The sequence below is a fragment of the Saccostrea cucullata genome, unplaced genomic scaffold, assembly GCF_032062105.1.
Source record: "Saccostrea cucullata isolate Sc308-1 unplaced genomic scaffold, CSIRO_AGI_Scuc_v1 ctg759, whole genome shotgun sequence".
NCBI classification, from domain to species: Eukaryota; Metazoa; Mollusca; class Bivalvia; order Ostreida; family Ostreidae; genus Saccostrea; species Saccostrea cuccullata.
Window position 1 is genome coordinate 46,120 of NW_026927359.1, and position 21,602 is coordinate 67,721.

Consider the following 21,602-nt stretch of genomic DNA (forward strand, 5'->3'; position numbering starts at 1 on the left):
GATTCAAGTTTGTTCAAATCATGACCCCCAGGGCTAGGGCGGGGCCAAAATGGCCGACCAAAGTTTCACATAGGAATATATAGGAAAAATCTTTAAAAATCTTCTTCTCCAGAACCACTGGGCCAGGAAAGATGAAACTCATGTGGAATCATCCTCAGGTAGTGTAGATTCAAGTTTGTTCAAATCATGACCCCCAGGGCTAGGGCGGGGCCAAAATGGCCGACCAAAGTTTTACATAGGAATACAGTACCCGCAACGTTATTCTTGACATGATACACGATAGGATAGGATACACGCACGATACGATAGGATACACGCACGATACGATAGGATACACGCAAAACCTGATAAACGCAAATCCTGATAAACGCAAAACCTGATAAACGTAAAACCTGATAAACGCAAAACACGATAGACCTGATAAACGCAAAACCTGATAAACGCAAAACACGATAGACCTGATAAACGCAAAACCTGATAAACGCAAAACACGATAAACGGATTTCCTGATAGGAATATTAAAAATAAAGAATTAATTAAAAGAAAACGATATTAAACTTATAATATATTAATTTACATTAAATGTTATTTATTTTGATGTTGAAGCTAATATATCGATTAAATTGGAAGGTGAAAAAAATATGTGTTGTTATAAAAGATCAAAATTGACAAACTGCAAAGCGGAGAAATTATTTTTAAACATGTAATTAGCGTTTAATTTATAAATTGATATGTTACACGTAACTGTTTGTCTTTACACTGTTTTCATTAAAAAAAATCCACTTGCTTTGATGACCACTTCAAACGATCTTTGAATCTATGTATGATTAATGTGTGGTACGTGTAAAAAACAGATAAAAGTAATTATGAGCAGTTTAATTGCTGTATAATTATCGATAGAATTAATGATTCCGACGTATTTCATCGACGAAGAAGAATGTAATCATTTATACAGTATCACAGACTAAAGAAAGAGCAACCTGACTACCGTAAGTATTACTTCTTTTTTTCATTAACATAAATATAAAAACTAGAATAAGATTTCATTCTTGAAAGTTTTGAAAACTTTTTATAAAAAAAAAACCCTTTTCTGAGAGCACACCGTCGTAAAGGGGGTCGTGTGCGCGTGTCAAATCAGGGATCTGTTGTGTGTATTTGGTGTACACCTCCTACATGTACCTGTTTCAACAGGTGTTGTAAAGACACTTGCAAATCTCCCATCCACATTAAAAGGGTTTCAAACGAAGTCTAGACAAACATACATCATTAGGCAATAATAAATTCCCATACACATGCAGAGGTGAAAGCTGCCTTAAAGAGCATTGAAGTTGTACATTGTAAGTAGCTTTATCATTAGAGAGTTATTTGATATTAAGTTTAAAAAAATGAATAAAAAAAACCCCAACAGTTAATTAAAAGGAATTTCCCCCAATTCCTTGAAATATAATTACATAGCTTAAATTCTATAACAATTACAAGCGAAAGAAAAAAAAATATTAAAACATTTTAATTGTTAAAAGTTTGAAATTCAAAGTTTAGAAACTGTTATATATTATTATATTTATCAAATAATTAGACTTTCTGTTGTCAAAACGGAAGACAGTCATTCAAAACTAATTTATTTTTAAAATTCTGGATCCTAATTCCCTGAATGACGATCCTAAGGACTCGTTTTTAATTTCTTTACAAAATCGACAATTGTATCATAAATGTGACACAAACAAACCTTCATCCAAAAAAAAAAAAAATAAAAACATGTTTAAATGAGTAAAATGAATAAGTTTGAACCATAGGCGCTTGGTTACACGATGGTGTATATTCTGTATAACGTGTTTGTTCTAGGTGTGTCTGAATACTTTCATTAAAATAAAAATAAAAATTCGCCGAAATTGGCTCGTTTTAAAAAATATCAGATTTAGAGTAAAGGAGCGTCACTCGCCATCTTCAAAATCAGGGGGTGCCTCGGTTCACACTTGATTTTAATCCATATTTACATTTTTGCTACTGGTGTTGGAAGAGATCTAGCTTCAAAAATGATTGAATGAGTGTATTTTTACTTAAATTTGACGACCCGCAAGGCAGAATATGAAGTGCCCCTCCCCCCTTTATTCCCTTTTGGCACTGTCGGTTAAAGATATTCTTTGCAATAAATTTATGTCATCTAGATTGTTTTTATTATTTCATTTTAAAATATATGTTTATTTCATTTATCGCGATAATTCAGCTCGCCTCGAGAAAATTTCCTTCCGAAATAACAAAGTTTTGCTTGTCAAAGTTGCACTTACTTTCACTTTCTCTTTTCATTTGTGTGTCATTTCCACCACTTGTGTTTTCTAGTCCGACCGGCGACCGCTATCATTTTATGCTCAATGCATAATTTATTATTATACTGTAAAGTTAAGGACCTTAAAGACTTACAGTAGAATGGATAAACAAAGAGGAACAGAGAGAAAAAGACTGAAAATTATTCTATGTTTAATTATCATGTTTAAGGTGTCGCTGTTGTAAGTAGTTTTCTTGATTTCATGCAGGTCCAGTAAGAGGCCATTTTGTACCTACGACTACGTAGCCATTAATAATGTAGCTACCTATGTATTAAGACGAAGTGGGGGTTTATAACGTGAAAACTACAATAGAAAAACTCTTTTCATTTTGCTCTATAATCTATATATGTACAGAACATAACTTGCATTGACTTCAGTGTACATGCCAAGTTAAAAGTTCATGGACTCAGATTTGAAGTTAATATTTTCACAACTTATATACTCAACCAAAAAAAGCATATTCAGATAATCTAAGTTTCAGATTAATTCTTATTTTTTTTAAGGGTTTTGATAAAAATCAAACCACTTTCAAACTTGTCATCGATCGTTGCAAGAAAAAGTGAAATTTATGTCATTGACCATGCCTTCAAAATCTAGGGGCATCTCATTTAACCAATGCATATGTCCTTTGTGATGTTTACGCACTGTTTGATTTCCAAGTACGAATTTCAGCTCCTCTCTGTTACAAACAACTTATGCACATTTACGCTGATTTCATCATTCAGCAATTGTAGCAGCAGTTTTAACAGTAGTTCTGAATCGCTTAAGATGCAGGAAGGGGAGGATCTGACGGTCCTACCCGGGTGTGGATACCTGTGGTCGGCCAGTTCTTGGTCAATCAAACCCATCCAAAATCTGAAGGTTCAATGTCTTCTAGATGAAATAAATGTTTTTAAATACATTTTAAAAATCATCCAAAAACAACTTTATCTTAGAATGCTTGTCAATGATGATTTGTTTTCAAATTGGTGGTACATATCTCTATTTTTAATAGCTACCCAAGATAAACTGGTAGATCTTCATTTCTTTTTTATCCCCCCCCCCCCCCCATATGGCAGGGGTATATAGTTTTGTAGCTGCAGATCTGTAGCTCTCTACTTGAGAAAATTCGGACAGATAAAGCAGAGAGCTATAGTTTTCCAAGCGTTGTAAAAATCGATTTACGCCGACGATTTTTCGTCGCTTCCGTGTATTTTCTAGTATTTTATACACACTTAAAAAATTATATGTAATAAGTAATCATACATTTAACTTCAATTCCTGATAACTTACCTTTCACATGTGTTTCAACGCTAACATATTGCTTTGTGTTTACGGACTTCGAAATGGAACTCTTTTAAACCAATATTATAAAACTATATACAGGAGTGTTTCGGACCACTCTAAGGTAAATAAAGTATCAACAAAAAAAGTTAAATATATGATTAATTATAGGTTATTATTCTAAGAGCAAGAGAAAGTTTAAACTACAAGAAATAAATGCTTACAGTAGCGACGAAAAATCGTCGGCGTAAATCGAAGGTTTTTACAACGCTTGATCTGTAGCTCTCTGCTTTATCTGTCCGAATTTTCTCAAGCAGTGAGCTACAGATCTGCAGCTAATAGTTTTGTCATATTATCTTCTGTCCTTCAATCACACTTTGCATTTAGCTTTTGACCTTCCCTCTGACCTTGACCTCACTTTTTGCATTATTGGTTAATCTAATGAATATATACCGTTTAATATCCCATTCAAGAATTTTTCACTGACACAGAGATGTCTTACCATTCACGGTCGCTCAGTCTGTACAGCACTTGCCCCGTGGTCAAGAGGTCGGGAGTTCGTATCTCTGCCATGATTGACCTAGTCGTTAAAATGGGTAGCAACTGTTCCTTCGCCATGCGCTCGGATGAGAAATTATTTAGATATCTCATACATAGATTCGGTTTCAAAATAATTTTCAAATAATTATTTAACTTTAGTAGTTATAATTAGATGTATCAGAAAAGAAAATTAATATATATTGGAAGTGCATATTTAATTTAAGAAAATCTTTGAATGTATTTTTTATTTATGATAAGAAATAATAAGAAATAATTGCATGCAATTGTATACATAGGAAAGTTATTCTGTTAATATTACTGGTAAACTTAACAAGTCCATTTTTCTCTGGATTTATTTAAGGGAGAAAAACTTAACTTCCCGCGGCCCTCTCAATCTCAGTATCATATAATCATGTATAAATTTAAAGATGACTCTAAAAGGTGGGTCTGGTAAGAAATTGCTTGTTCGAGTAAAATTTTTAACTTGACAGACATTTTGTCCTGTCAACATGGTAAAAATGTTGATCTTTTGCATACTAGACATTATCAGTGAAGGGCTTAAAATATTTTTACCTTTACTTGACACTTGGGGTATCGTGCCAATATCTGCCTGCTCTGCAGTGACATATTGAGATTAAATTATTAAATTAGTGTTCAGCTAATTAAAAAAAAACATTCAAGATATCTTTTATCAAACTTCATGTGCTGCTATTCAACTACATCATCATTTTTAACCTAGCCTTTCCTATGACCTTGACTTTACTTTCACGAATGCAATTTTTCATGTTGCATAACTAATAAAAACCCCTCTGGAACATTCATGTCCTAATAATGGACATATATTGTATTTCTAGGTTATATATGGGAAAAATCTGTGAAAGTTAATAGACTTGAGTTGATAATTATACTGGAATGTAAATTTTGCCAAGAAATATGTCAGGAGCTAAGCTAAGGAGGACCAATATGTATGCATGTGAATCTTGTGTGTTTTAATCTTAGGCCACACCAATATAATTCATTGTATGTTCGTCGGACCCCGCCCTCTCCTATTTTAATGAAACTATACAAATAATATTAATTTAAAATTCCCGCACTATAGGAATTCTGTGCTGTTTTCTGGTATACTAGTATTTGTGCTCTATTTTTTGTCCTTTTAATCTACTTACTCTGCAAATCAGAAAAAATATAACTATCAGCTCAATTTTTTTTTCACACACCGCCTTATATTTTGCCTTCAAAAAAGTAATAATACAAATGTATTGTTATTTAACCGCTAGCCCACTCGTACTTTTCTCATCAAATGTCCGACGAACAAGAAATTGATTGGGGTGGCCTTAATAGTAGGCGTTATATGCATGTAAATCATGTGTGACTGTCTTTGTGTTTGACGTCAATCAGCGAGGCTATATTATATAACAATACATGTATTGACATAAAGACCTCATGTTATCTTTTCGACGACATTTTTGAAAAATGAATTTTCATTTTTTTAGCTTTTCTGAGCCAAAGGCTCTAACAGCTAATGCTGGGGCTATTTTTGCAGTGTGTGTAGACTGTTAGGCATAACTCAAGAACCTGTTTGCAATCATTGCCAAATTTGTCACAAGGTATCCCTGGTCTAAGGACTAGCATTTACACTAAAGCTAGGGTTGGGAACTTTCAAGAAGGGGATATATTGAGAGGTTTATATTTTAAATCTTGTAAGTTAATGCATCTTGAGGCCTTTAAACATATTTATAAAAAAGCAGGTCACTGTGACCTACTTTTTGAATTTTTCAAACATTTGTTTTCAAATTGTTTAAAAGGCATATGTTGAATACTTTTCAGACTTAAATTATGATCATCAAACTTGGTGATCAATGATGCATCTTGAGTCAACCAAAATGTACATATTAGGAACTTATTGGATTAGAATCATCAAACTTTGTTATTAAATGTACCTTGGGTTTTGGGGAGATAAACGACCAAACCGGGTCACAGTGATCTACTTTTGAAATTTTATGGCTTTATTTAAGTATCTCATTAGGTACTTATTGGCCAAGAATTGTAAAACTTTGTCAGTATAGTGGAATCATGGCTTTTCGGGGAATGTCAACCAAAAAGTAGGTCATGGTGACCTTGTTTGGGATATGTCAGGTACTTAATTGACTTAGAATTATCAAACTTGAACAATTGATGCATCTTGGGTTTTCAGAGAATCTGTGAATTGTGAAATAGAATTGTAGATTTGGATTTAAAAAATGTAGCTTTAAATTACACAAGTACTCCTGTCCCAATTTCAATAGTTGTCAGCCACTGACATCAAACACAATGACAGCTGAACGAGATTTACATGCATGTTTGGCCTCTTTAGCGTCAGACACAGAGACAACTGCGCTTGAGATTTTCAAGCATATTATGCTTCCTTTTCTCCTGACCTACCGACCTGCCTAATTTCATTCTAGTAGAAGTAAACTCCGCTGACTTTCAAAGAGTCATCTTAACACAGAGAAAAGAAGTAGAAATGGAAATATTTAAGTATCTCGGGTACTTGTTGGCCTAGATTTGTTGAACTTAATCTTTGTCAAGTTACCACATTTCTCTATCCTTATGTATACAGTTGCCAAACTGATTGATTGAATATTGATTATTAATTATCTTTTTAAAACAGGATCAAGCTGAAATACTGTAAGCCATGTTTGCGCTTGTGCTTTTTGACTTGGATGGCTGCACAGCTATAGTTGATGCCAAGAAATGTCAAGTCCCTGACATTAAAGCCTTGTTGAAAGGACAGCATGTTGATGTCAAATATCATAAGGAGACACTCAAAGTTGAAATCTTGGAGTTATCTGGTAAGATTTCATTTATCATGATTATATGAAAACAATGCTCTATTATAACCCCACTTCAAAGGAGAGGGGAATATCCTGTTTTTGATAAATTCCATTTGAAAATGACAAATGTTATTTGAAAAATGGAATACATTGTACATTGAGTGATTGAAATATGGAATTTTAATTAATGAATCATGATAAATATTTTCACATCCAGCTAGTCGTCAATACGTGCAACTCTGTTCACCTGTGACAAAATTTGTGCGTCGTATTTCAAACACTGGTTATGGACTCATGAAAATTCCAAGTGATTTACAAACATATCTTGTAAAAATCTTTAATATACAAACCCGCTGATGTAATAGTATTGTTGGTACCAAGCTTGTTAAGAAAATTCAATGAAGAAAACACAGATCTTATAATACACTTTAGAGCAATCTATTATAATATTTCTTTTTTGTCAAAAATGAAAGAAATTCCACTATTCCTGTGTATTATTATCAAGGCATTGATGAATGAGAATTTGATAACAGAAAATTGCATGGTCATAAACAAAACAATACTAATTAAACTAATTTTAATGTAAAATTTCTGTTAGTGTAAGAGCATCTTTGTTCAATCAAATGCTATTCATGATCAATTACACTGACCAAATCAGGATACTGGTACATAGGGTACTATAATTTTTGATATTCAATTAATTTTTATTCAAATCTTGACCGGCAGGTGGATGTTAGGGCCACAAATAGTTTTTAAACCGGTATCATATTCAACTTGAATTGCAATTTTGCTATAAAAATATATACACATGTGTATATATATATATATATATGTAAGCATGAAGTGCAGTAAGTCTTTTAATTAAAATTTAATGAAAAAACTGTACAAAGTAGAAATTAAATAAAATAGAAAATTCATAATTTTCTTTATTTTCAGAGTCCAGAGCTGTTCTGAACCAGTATGAGGATGATTGGTCCTTGAGCCATAGGTCGTTGGCCCTTGATAAAGAGAAGAAAAAGAGAAGAAACAAAAGAAATGGATACCTAGCTGTGTGGCCACATGATCAGGTAAATAATACATGTAGATTTATAACCACTAATTGTATGGACTGCTGAATAGCATGTAGTGAGTCTAGGCTGTTGGTAGGATGGGGAATGGCAGGGGAAAAAAATTCTATACTTATACATGGAAGTGTAACAACAATATGTTTTTATGAAACACTGATGCCCAGTATGGCAGCTCAAGCCAAAAGTTTTAATGTCTAAAATGCAAGTCCAAGGTCAAGGTCAAATTATTATACTCCGACTTGAAAATTGGGGTGGGTGGGTTGATTACATAGTATCTGTCTAGCCCTCCCTCTATTACACTATGGAGTACCCATCTATCCTAAAGTCCTCATATACCACTGAAATTTAATAAAACTTTCACAGAATCTCACTTTGATAGTAATACATGCACATTGTTTCATTGTTTGACTCAATGTTACTTTTAATAGAAAACTAATTTCCGGTCACCTGCAGCAAAACTCGTTTAGTACAAACACGGATATAGCGAATTTACAGATATAACGAAGTCATCTTGGATCCCCAGCTATATAAATTTAATGACTTTCTTATCAGGTTATAACGAATTACGAATATAGCGAAGTAATTTTATAGGTCCCCGTGACTTCGTTATAACCGAGTTTTACTGTATAGACTTTGCTTTTTTTACCCAATGGGAAGTGGAAGGTTCATTTTGTAAGCTCAGTGCACACAGTACCTCTAATTGCTACTTACTGCAAGGAATATAATCTTTAATATGAAAGCCCTAGCCACAATCATCAACAACTTATGGCTACCTTTAAATTTAAGTTTTTTCAAAGAAGATGAAAAGCAAAGGTCAAAATGTCAAAAAATAATTGTACCTGAGAAAAGGTATCATCATAAGGTATACGCCTTTAAAATATCAAAGCAATACAAGTAACTATTAAAAAAACAGTATGGCCAAATTATTTTACAATACGTGTACGGCTCTTCTAAACAACAAAAGGTATCTATAGACGGAGCCTTTCTAGATATTTAAACTACAGTTACTATCTGATATGCAAGCATTTTTAATCACCACAACTTAATTTTGTAGGAGGACTTGATTCCCTCAACACCTGAGACCAACCAGAACATGGAGGAAGAGCCTGAAGAAACAGTAAGTAAATTTTATCATTATTGGCAAAAATTCCAAATTGTAAGGCATTTTTAGCAAAATTCTATTGCTCATCAGTTTGCCTTTAAAGCTGAACACTACTCATAAATAGGCACTGTCAGACAAGTATATAAACTGTTCGCTTTCGTTACACCCGATTGCATACTCAAAACTCATGTTCGACATGTAGTACTCTTTTTGTGGTCTTAGATTTTTTTGCATTTATTTCTTGATTTTAAGTGCATTTTTTTCTTGTAAATAAGGTATTGACCTGTATTTTTGAGGATACTTTTTTTGTGTTTTGGAATTAATGCGCAAATTTGATTATTTCATCGAGATTGAGTTGCACGCTTTGTAAGATGTACGTCTACACTAGTCGGATCCCTACAGTCAATACATTGAACTGATTAGCAATCTGCTCCTTGAATACGAGTTGTATGGAGAGCATTGAAGTACGGGAAATATGGCGGACAATGCCTATTTTAGAATAGTGTTCAGCTTTAATTTGCAATAAGTATAACCAGTAATGTAAAATTGTGAATGAAACTTCAAGAGTTATCTCCTCGCTGTATATATCAACCTGATTTAGACTTAGAGGTTAGAAAACTTGATTGATAGTTTCAATACACAGTATAATAACGATAAGAGATAAAAACAACCATACATTATATCACAGAAATCTTAAACATGACTTTTCATCTTTATTTATTGTTGGATGTTCTGCTTATCAAAATGATCAAAATAATACCTTAGTTAATTCTTTATTTTGATGATTGTAGAGTGAAGAAATCAATCTGCCCAAGGAACCAGAAAGAAATAATCCCAAAGAACGAAAGGTAAGGTATAATCAAAGTAATTTAGAAAGTGCAGATTTCATTTTGACTTCATAACTAAAATTATCAGTTTTTATTTATAAAAAGAATAATAATACCCTTTTCCATATCACTTCCTGTATCAGCACGAGACACCAATATCAGTCAGAGGCCCGAAGGCCCGAGGGCTAATATTGGTTGAGGGCCGATACAGGATGTGATGTGTAAAACGGTGTGTATTATTATGTTTATTACATACTTAGTAATAGAATACAGAACCTATAGAGTTAAGAAGAAAATGAGTAAATAATCATGCACAGACTTCTTACAATTTACACAGTCTGTTGTCTCATACGGTTTGGGTTTGTTTCTACATGTACTTCTGTCTGTCTGTCTAGCTGTCTGTAAACTTTCTGTAAAAATTCTACTTCTTCTCAAGAACCACTGGGCCAATTTTAAGCAAACTTGGTATTAAGCATCCTAAAGTAAAAGAGAGTTGACATTTCTTAAATGAAAGGCCAAGTTCTTTCCTTCCCAAGGGGAGATAATTATTAAAAGAAAAAATAAGGTGGGGTCATTAAAAAAATCTTCTCAAGAACCACTGGGCCAGAAAGCAGAAACCTATGTGGAAGCATGCTGGGGTAATGTAGATTTTAAATTGTTAAAATCATGACCCTGAGGTTAGGGCGGGGCCACGATAAGGAATCAAAGTTTTACATAGAAATATATAGGAAAAATCTTCCTCTCAAGAACCACTGTGCCAGGAAAGCTAAAACTTATGCGAAAGCATCCTGGGGTAGATTAAATTTGAATTGTCCAAATAAAAAATGAAATCATAATAAATTTAATTGCTCATATTTATATGGAAGCATCCCAAACTAGTGTAGATTCAAGTTTGTTATAATGATGACCCCCTGGCCAACCAAAGTTTTATAAAGAAATATATAGGAAATTCTTTAAAAATCTTTTTCTCAAGAACAGCAAAGCCAAAAATGCTCAATTTATGGCCAGGTAGTGTACAAAGTTTTTTATATAGAAATATATAGGAAAATTCTTTAAAAATCTTCTTCTCAAGAACAGCAAAGCCAAAATTGCTCAATTTATTTGGAAACATCCCCAGGTAGTGTGCATTCAAGTTTGTTCAAATCATGACCCCCGGGGGTAGGGTGGGGTCATACATTTAGATTTAAACTTTTCAATAGTTACTCTAAACCAATTTCTACTTTTTCCTAGCCACAATTCTCGGTTAAGCAATGTGGCCCGTGGGCCTCTTGTAATATCAACTGTGGAAATAGAATTTTAAAAGTTAGCATTGAAATTGAAATTTTTTGAGAAAAAATAAATTCTCACCTATACCAACAGACCCAATATTTTCAACCGAGTTTAGAGAAGGCAACAAAACAATTTTCTTAAAGTAGCCTGATCATAATTTTACATACTAGGAATGTTCAGAAAAAATGTGATTGAACACAAGGGTCAATTGAAAGTAAACAATGTAAGCATTATGGCCCATGGGCCTCTTGTTGATTACTTTGTGATAAAATTAACTATGAATAAAATTTGTTTTAGGGGTCCAATGGGAGGAAGATTACCATTCTGTATGAAGGATCTGCTGAGAATCAGCCAGCCAATGCCAGTCCACAGCGTGCTCCATGCTATCTACAGGAATTAAGTACAGATGAGGCTGAAGTCGTCGAACTCCAAATGAACTATTTCAAACAGAACAAAATCTGCACCTCATCTCAGACTGAAAAAGTGGTAGTGATCCAAGATGAGCAAGAAATTGTAGACCTTCTCTCCAGCAACAAAAAGTGTCATCACAAAGCCACCCAAATGGATGATACTGACTCTAGAGACATTAACCAAGTCCGAGAAATGTCAACCCAGACTGATGGTAGAATGCAAACAGAAGCCCAGGATTTGACTGAGGTGAATCGAAAGCTTGATGAGATCCTGAGCCTTTTACATGGAGCAATAGACAATTCCATGAGGGTCAACAACGTCAGTGATATCGTGCGCTGGGTGACAGCCAACACCTCGACACCACAACCAGGCGTGTCATCAGTAACTATTGTTCCAGTTGAGGAGGCTTCAATTCTGGAGTTACCAATAAGGGAAGAAAACAGAACATCACCAGTGATTGCCACTGAAGCAGCAATGAGGGAAGACGAGTATGAACACAGTGATTCTCCTCCTCCAGCGAAAAAGGCCTTATTTGAAGTGGAAGATGAAGATGTCGAGACGGAAGAGGAGCAACCTTTAATAACCGAAGTACAACCCAGTGCTCTCGAGAGCGAAGTTCGTGCTCCACTGACGGACGTCATCCACAGAATCGGCAACAGAAAGATGGTTGGTGAAGACAAGATCCTTACCCTGGAAAACAAGCCCTTGGAACCAATCATTGAAATCAAAGATGTTAGTGATGTCGTACCAGGGGAATTCCAGTTTAGGATGAGACGGGATGTCCTTGCCGATGTCAAAACTGGTGCTTGTTCAGATGGAAATTTTCTGTGGCTTTTGACCAGGAAGCTGTTTCATGACCATGAGTTGCGAGGGAAGAATTTCTTTGGACGCAAAGGACGACCTGCGATATCACCTCGGCGCAGCAAATGCCTAAAGCACGCTTACATTGAATGCTGTGGAACAAGCTACAAGGAATTTACCAAAGCTGTGAGCAGCATCAACAATGGCATTCGTTCACTTAGTCGTTAACTTCACAAGTAAAACTTCGGAGTGTGTGAAATTTTGAGGACTTCAATATTATAGTCCCATGTGCAATCAAGGGGCTTGTTTTATTGTGTATATTGAAGAACGAGTAGAACTAAAAATAAAACTGGACTACATACTTTTTCACATGTTGGTGAATTGATATTGTATTCATATCAAGACATATCTTATTTATTATTTGATGAAAAAGACTGGACTCATGCTTTATCATATGTTGGTGAATTGATTTTGTATTCATATCAAGCCATATTTCATTTATTATTTGATGAAAAAGACTGGACTCATGCTTTATCACGTTGTTGAATTGATATTGTATTCATACATGTATTAAGCCATATTTATTATTTGATGAATAAATTTTCAACTTTTCAGTCATGCATTTCTTTCTACTTGCACATGTTCCTACCCATAAATTCATATTAGGGGCTCATTTCATATCGGTTTCCTTGACTGAAGCTGCTGGAATTTGTCAACTTGCTTTGTTTATAATTAATTTCTGAGTCTTACATCATATGATAGCATAAGGATATTATATTCGAACTAAATAAAAAAGATCATTAAAATAATTGAAGCAGGTAATAAATGATATATTCCTGTTGCTATAGTCCTTTACCACAAGTAACTTTTGGTCCCCCCGCTTTGAGAGAGAATATCTTGTGGTCACCTGTTCATGAAAATCCTCTGAAATTTTAACCTAAGGCCAACACTAAAAAATATATGTTTGATGTACTCTGATCTTCCTGTCAAAATCTTGCAGAGAAAAGGAGATTATTTCAATTTAAAGGTTTTTAAAATTCCTTAAGACACTTTTATGACATATGTGGGTCAGAGTTCATCAAATAAAAAATTCTTGAATGATGGTCTCAAGGTGTTTCCGGTTCAGACTGACAGTTTGTCCCAATTAAATTATTGTTACATCTGCTACATGTATTGAAACAGACATTTATGTTTTCCCAGAGTCATGCAACCATGAAGGATTATTTCAGCATATTCAATCCTGAGAATAACATTCAAAACACCTAGGGAACACATATGAATATGTGCTAGTTTCTTTTGTAGAAAATAAACAACTAATAAGAATTTTTCACATTTATATATAAACATGATAAATACTGTATCTATCTGACAATGTAAATTGTATTAAAACATTCATATTTCAAACACTAAACAATTGCAACATTTTATTAACCACTCAAGATTCACTCTTCTTAAGTAAGCAAAAAAAAAAAAAGAGTTTTAAAAAATAAAGATTACTAAAAAATACAGAAATTGAAAGTACTAGTGTTAATGTTTTCTTTATTTTTGATAAAGGAAAGTAATCAAACCAAACATGAATGGAGAATTAAAAAAATTGAAATGACTGATTCTTACAAGAGATCTGACTTTTGTAAACTAATCTACATGTACGGTTCATGTGACAAATTTGAAATACAATCAAGATCTAAAAATGAAAATGTACATGTAATATATTGTATTACCAAACTTTTTACAAAGTATAATGCAAGGAATTCAGTCACAATAAGTCCATGACGAAGTCAAAAAATTGAGGCTTTGCCATCATTGAGGATAAGCAGTGGTGCAGTATGACTATGATTGTCACAGAGTTCTATGTAACAGGACGCTGTCTTGTGTAGAGTAACTCAAAGAAACTTTGAATCCTTTAGATTCTAACAAAGGAAATGAAATGTATCACTTTTAACAAAGTATGACACAAAGAATTCAGTCACAATTAGTCAATGACAAAGTCAGAAACCGGAAGCTTCACCATCATTGAGGACGACAAATGGTATGACTTTGTGGATGTGGTCTATGTAACGGGCACACTGTCTCGTGGAGAGGGACTCCCAGAAACTGCGAATCCCTTGAACTAGTTGATCCTTTGTCCTTGGCTTCGTTACTGTCTGAAGGTGATACTTCATAGACGCCCACACGTTCTCTATGGGGTTCAAGTCTGGGGAAGAGGCTGGAGTCTTCATTACTTTATCAAGCATTCCTTTTTCTGCCATCCATTCCTTAGTCGACTTTGACGTATGTTTGCTGTCATTATCCTATGATAACAAAGATATTCAAATTTAATAGCAAATCATAGCATAATGGACATCTACTAAATCTATATAAGACACTGTTAGTTTTCTTTATATGAAACACCCAATTCATGCTTTTACAATAATAAAACCTTACTACTATCAAAAAAATCTCAATTAAAAAAAACATGATTTTTCAAGTTGCATTGTTTAAGTAACATTCTTGAAATGATAATTAACTCTCACCTGGTATAATCGATACCCCTCAGGGAATTTGTCTTCTACGAAAGGAAGGAAATTCTGTTGCAGTATCCCCTGGTATATCAAGGAATCCATGACTCCGTTGAAAATACAGATGCTTGTTCGTCCATGGTAGGAAATGCCTGCCCACACATGTACCTACAATTAATGTCATTATATTATATATATGAACATGACAATTTTTTTTTAAAGCAATTTCTTTAAAAAAGCATTGACTAGTTTACAATGTATTGTAAATTATAATAGGAAATGAGCATTTTTACTGCAGCTTTGACACATTATGAACAACTGATTAAAAAAATTACAGATTATGTGTACTTTCTGTTTTGAAAAAGAGATATTTAATATACAGTAAAATTTGTCTAATCCGGACTCTGAGTACTCCGGACTTTTGCCCATTCCGTCCGTAAATTTTAGTCCCATGCACTTCCTTAACAAATTCATTTAAAAAAATTCTGTGTAGTCCGGATACTGTCTATTCTGTATTCCGAACGGCCATACTGGTCCCAACTGCTCATAATTAACGTTAATTATTCCCTCTAATCCGGCCACACCTGAGTCACTTCAAAGAAATTAACACCTTTCGTTGGGAATGTGATAATCCGTGTTTACATTAGCATGATTATTAGTGCCATGAGACGAACTCGGTGAAATGGGGCGGTGACACAGTCCACTTGAAAAATATATTATATTAAATTACAATTAAAAAAAAGTAACTTTGTTTTAACTCTTTTTACCACATTATAACATAAACACAAAAATATATGTATGCGATTTACAAATCAAAATATAAATCGGGATCGAAAATCGAACGCATTTCAAAATGGCGCCATAACACTGTGGGGGAGGACGTAATTTTTTACATAAAATTAAAATTTCAATCTAATAATTAGCACATCGTAAATAATTGTGCATTACTGTTAATACATTGAATGAGGTCTTTGACAAGCGAAACCCAGTCCGTTTGATACCTAGTAGGCTATATTATGCGTGCCTGTATATTTTGATTGAGGTAACATTTCACCCAACTTTCAAACTTCTTGAACAAATAAGAAAATACAGTAAATCATGTGAGACTATTTTATAATTTCTAAACTCCAGAATAGTAATTGATTTCATCATTTAATTTTATTTATAATATGTATATGATGTACTTGGAAATAAACAACGAAAATTTTCGGAATTTATATTTTCCTGCATTTTTCCTGCACTCCGGATTCTGTCTAATCCGGCCAAATTTTATGGAACCGGCGGTAGCCGGATTGGACAAATTATACTGTACCAGGTATTCATTATCTGAAATATATTATTCATCAGATTAACAAACCTTATAAGCATGTTTGGGTTTGGGTTTTCTGGAACATTTCTTTTGGATCTTTGAGCCCTCCTGGTGAAAGAAAAGCCTCCCATTTGCAGACATTTCAACAGTACTCTCGTCAACAAATATAACATCTTTAAAGTTGTCGTTGCGATTAAGCGCATCTAAACACCACTGAAGCCTTATCTAAAAGAAAGATGTATCAATAAAAAGAACATGAATATCATGGCAAGTACAGAGTGTGTTTAATCTCTTACAGTCACAGTAAATTTCATTTTGATTTACACTGTACAGGGTATTCTCGAGCAAGACCAGAACATTAATTAATATTATCTGATCCAAAATTTATTAGATGAAAAAGAAACAAATGTATGTGGATCATAATGTTCTAATCAACTTTCACCTTTTTATATTATTACAAAAATATGTGCATTTATTATAACAACACATGATGTTTTTAAAGATCTATATTTACAATTATTTAGTAGACACCAATTTTATGCTAAATATGCTTGATTAAATTTTCATTGCGTTGCCAAAATCATATTATAAATAATAACAGAAAAAAGTTTATAAATATAAAACCTACCATCTTGTTCTTGTTGCTGATCAGCTGGCACGTCTTAGACACTACTGTCTTCCATCCCAGCTCCTGTCGTCTTTTTCTGATAAGGCTGCACGACACTTTCACCCCAAATACCTCAAACAGTTTTCTTTTCAGGTTTTGTGTTGTGATTTCATTGTTTTTGGAGATCTAACTGTCCATTAACTTTATATGTAGAGGTTTCAACTTCACCGAATGCGCACCCACAGTCCTGGTTTTCCTAACAAAACCTCGGCCACATTTCCAGCGTTCTAGGAAGGCATATATCCCCTGACGGCTGATCATGCAATTGTGGTGTACACGTAGTCTTTCTCTAATGGTCTGGATGGGCAGATTAGTTGCACGGTATCGGATGATCGCTAATTTCACTGCAGTTGATATTCTCCCTTCTTTCGTCTTTAGTCACACTCTTTTTTTAACAAAACGAAAAGAAAACCTGATAAACGGAGAAAACGATACACGGAAAACCTGATAAACGCAAAACACGATAAACGCAAAACCTGATAAACGCAAAACACGATAAACGCAAAACCTGATAAACGCAAAACCTGATAAACGCAGAACACGATAGGATTACTGATAAACGCAAAACACGATAGAATAAACGGAAAACCTGATAGGATACACGCACGATACGATAGGATACACGCACGATACGATAGGATACACGCACGATAGGACACGATAGGACACGATAGAATTGTCAAGAATAACGTTGCGGGTACTGTACCAGGTGTGCTTTGCACGTATTGCATGTGTATAAATAATATTATCTTTTTTTACTGGCCAACGGGGCGACCTTCATGCAGAAAACCACTAGCCCGACCCCCGGGTATCGGTCGATTTTCATTGCAGACCTCTGATTAAAAAAAGAACTATCAGTGCATTCATTATAATTTTTTTCACAAAAGCCCGTTTTCAATAGATATGTGTTTATGTGGACTACAGATGTCCTTTCCTTGACTTTAAATAAATTCTACAACTGCATAATGTACGTATGAAGCATGTCAAACAATTTACAAAGCTTTTTTTCAATGTGGTGCAACAAAATAGTAAGACTTACTGCATTTGCTTTTTGTGTTTCCGAATTTCCTCACTGCTAATACAAAGTGTCCAAACACAGCTACTTCCGTAATCTGCGCATGCGCAGTTAGTTTTAAATATATGCGCATGCTCAGGTATTCGGAACTCCTCGATTCAATTACCGAACTCCTCTAAACAGCAGATTTCTGAATGTCTGAGCGTTTTGGGCTAAGGACGTGTCCAAAATTTGGACAAAGTCTTTGTGAGGTTAAATCTAATTTTAGGTTTTTCGACCTCATAGAGTAATTTTGAACGTAATTAGACCTCTTCATTATGGGGTTAACCCCACAGTACCCAAAAAACCCCACACTGCTGGAAAATACGTTAATTTTACCCCACAATGTACCTCTCGTAAGAACAGCTAGACGGACGGACGGACGACGGACAAAATGTGATCAGAAAAGCTCACTTGAGCCTTCGGCTCAGGTGAGCTAAAAATACAACAGACTTATAGGCGAGTATATACGGTAGATGCTCTAACCATTTGCACCATGCAGAGGACTTGTTAATGAGTTTTATTAATGAGTAAAAATGAGGCCTAGCTCACCTCGCCATTGTTCCACCTTATCTCCCCCTCTCCATGTCTCATGTCATTCACAAAGTCTCCCTCATACTGCCCCCCATCCTGCCAGACTTGTAATCCTGTGTAGAAAATATACACCCCTAAATATTACAATAAATCATACATATATATATATATATATATATATATATATCATACATATACCCTAACTATAGCATTTGTATACTGAGAAAGGACTGTTTAAACATTAGTTGTAGTTCCACTGCCTGTGTACCTCAGTGTCAAACTGGACAGGCCTGCATGACGCAAATGCCCCTGCAAACAGGCAAGTTTTATATGCCATTATTGCCATTGTCTAATATCAGATAACTTGTCCCAAAGAAGAATTCAAGGGACACAAATTACTGGTTATACATAGCTTTTCACATCACAAACAGCTTAATTAATTTTTTTTTTTTGAAAATACACAATCTTCTGAAAAATGTTTTGATTATTTAATTAGCCTAAATGTTTATATAAAATTCATGATCAAACTCATTTCCTGCAACATATATACACCAAGATCATAAAAAGAGCCAGGGTGACTCAGAGTCTTTTTGATCCTGTAAATTTCTGAAAAATCACTGAAAAGTCTGAAAAGTTCTCAATTACAACTGTTTATTGCAAAATTCGATCAAGAATATTTCAACATAATTCATACAACCTCTTTACCAGTACCTGCACTCTTTAGAGGAAACATGTACACAAACTGAAAGCATAAGTCTCTACTTTATATGTTGCATTGGCGGATCCAGAGGGGGGGTTCCGGGGGTTGGAACCCCCCTTTATTTTTTGCCAAGTGGTGAGAGAGTGAGAGGATAAACGTTTGCCGAGAATAAATATTTGTACGTCTTACTTATGTATTGAATAGATAGATTCTCACACATTAAGTTTCCTCTACTATTCCTTCACTATTACTTTTTTATGAGAGAATGATAGAAAATAGTTTACCTATTTTTATATATCTCATATACGATAAGTAACATGTGAGATTTAATTTGATATTTCCGCTATCTTTGGCCGTGTTGGCTATATATGTACCGTTTTTTAATCATATCTTTTGAAGGAACTAACCTGTAATGCTTTGTTTTAAACCCCACCCGCACCCCACCCCTAAAAAATTTCTCAAATTCTAAACGAGAATTCTTTATACTCTTCAGAAATGCTGCAAATCCATTCAATTCAATTTCAAGGCTTCAGTACTGTAGTTTTTGAAACGTGTTTGTTTTTTTTTATTCGGACTGGGGAGGTACTTTTTCAAAGAAAAAAGGGACATAAACAAACTTATTATTTACCACAACCTTAGATCTTTTCATACATGTATATGTGAATCTTTGCTTGAGCGTGTGTATGAGTGGGGGGGGTTAGAGGGACACAAGCCTGGAACCCCCCCTTTCAAAAATAGCTGGATCCGCCCCTGCGTTGATGTTAAAAATGGGACATATGGTGTAATACAGTCAACAAACTAGATGGTATATCTACAGGGCAATTTTATGCAAACCTTTTCCATTCCGCGCATTGTCCGAGTAATGGCCTTCATATCTGGATCCGTTTGGCCATTTGAAAACACCTCGACCACAACGTAAGTGGTTGCTGATCGTTCCTTTGTAACTTGCACCACTCTTGTACTGGATCTCCACTGGTTCTGGGAACTTCTCAAACTCTGCAATGCTCAACTTTGGCAAGTGTTCTGATAAAGTGGACATGGTGTATTATTCTGCCACAACCTCTGTACAACACTGAAAGAGAAAAGAAACTGAATAAATACTTCAACTTGATATATCTTGTACCACAGGCACCTGAATTTTTATCAATAAGTCGCTAAATAAGCCAAATATCCAAAAATTCCACCCCCTCTATATATAAATTTATATATAGAGGGGGTAGAATTTTTGGATATTTGGCTTATTTAGCGACTTATTGATAAAAATTCAGGTGCCTGTGCTTGTACATGCAAACATTAGCTTAAATTGATCGGTCTTTTTTTTCAAATTCAAAAGTATGTTCGCTAATATTTACATCAAGTAATTTAAAATATTCATTCAAACAATAATAATAGTTATGGAACATTCTTACCGTGGATGGCTGATAAATATTAGCAACTTGCTTTCTGTTTAAATTAATCATGGATTGCTCTCAGCATGTAAACATTGGCAGCCATATTGAATATCGCACCGACTTTCCGCCAAGTATGTGTACACGTTGCTAAGTGACAAAGACTGTGAATACTAGACAAGTCGCACGTTTTTTTTTTAGAAATTGTAAGTGCTTAAATAAAAGTATTTGACTCGATCATTGAAAACTTTTTTACTTAAATTCCCCTCCCTTAATTTCTCTCTCTGAATTAGTTCGAAATTACCCGAATATACCCTAAGTAAGTGGACAAGATACAACCAACTGAAAATAAAGGAAAGAAGGAGAATAAAAATAAAAAAAGGAACAACAAGAAGAAGAAGGAAATGGTTTTTGAAGAATATTTTGCAAAACTCCATTTTTCATTTTAAAAGAAAAATGAACTCTAAAATTATAATAGATGCGAAATTTGCGTGAAAATAAACTTTCAAAACAGTATGAGGTTTGGTAGCTGCAGATCTGTAGCTCTCCGAAAAAAAAAAATTGATACACCGGAGAGCTACAGTGCCACCCATTGAAAAATCTGTATATTTATTGCGCACAAAAAAGTGAGCTCGGTTCTCGGTTTATTTCTCCATGTTTTTAAACTGTAATCTTAAAATATTACTAATTTAACCGTGTGTTCCTAACATATTCTTTGACTCTTTCCACAACAAAACATTCCTCATAATTGTTGTTAATAGTCCTCCTGGCCCTGATATAGTAATCATCGAACATTTCGCTTATTTATACTGCCAATTTGGATTCAAAGATAATTCGGTCCAATATGCTTCGTTCAGATATCAGCTACGAAAGTACTTGATAGAAGAGAGGATTTTTTTAAATCTTCCATTTTGTGCAATTTATGTAAGAATTTGGAAGAATTAATCATCAACCGAGCGCACTTTTTTGTGTGCAATAAATATACAGTTTTTTCAATGGGTGGCACTGTAGCTCTCCGGTCTATCAATTTTTTTT

The 21,602-nt window shown here is 34.3% G+C and overlaps 2 protein-coding genes across 3 annotated transcripts; one reads left to right on the forward strand and one right to left on the reverse strand.

The window, feature by feature from the left end:
• The first annotated feature begins 246 nt into the window (after positions 1 to 246).
• LOC134274201 (uncharacterized) lies at positions 247 to 13,031 on the forward strand. 2 transcript variants are annotated; one of them, XM_062756454.1, is made up of 6 exons: positions 247 to 989; positions 6,778 to 6,958; positions 7,877 to 8,007; positions 9,062 to 9,124; positions 9,901 to 9,957; positions 11,503 to 13,031. In XM_062756454.1, exons 2-6 carry the CDS (start codon positions 6,802 to 6,804, stop codon positions 12,643 to 12,645), a joined length of 1,551 nt encoding a protein of 516 aa, XP_062612438.1. In that variant the 5' UTR covers positions 247 to 989; positions 6,778 to 6,801; the 3' UTR covers positions 12,646 to 13,031. The 2 variants fall into 2 exon arrangements, with proteins under 2 accessions (XP_062612438.1, XP_062612437.1); XM_062756453.1 differs by lacking the exon at positions 247 to 989 and adding an exon at positions 1,527 to 2,504.
• A 5,457-nt stretch (positions 13,032 to 18,488) lies between these two features.
• Positions 18,489 to 20,289, reverse strand: LOC134274200 (radial spoke head 1 homolog). The gene is made up of 2 exons (XM_062756452.1): positions 20,014 to 20,289; positions 18,489 to 18,592 (listed from the first exon to the last, which is right to left on the reverse strand). Exons 1-2 carry the CDS (start codon positions 20,216 to 20,218, stop codon positions 18,489 to 18,491), a joined length of 309 nt encoding a protein of 102 aa, XP_062612436.1. The 5' UTR covers positions 20,219 to 20,289.
• Positions 20,290 to 21,602: the final 1,313 nt, after the last annotated feature.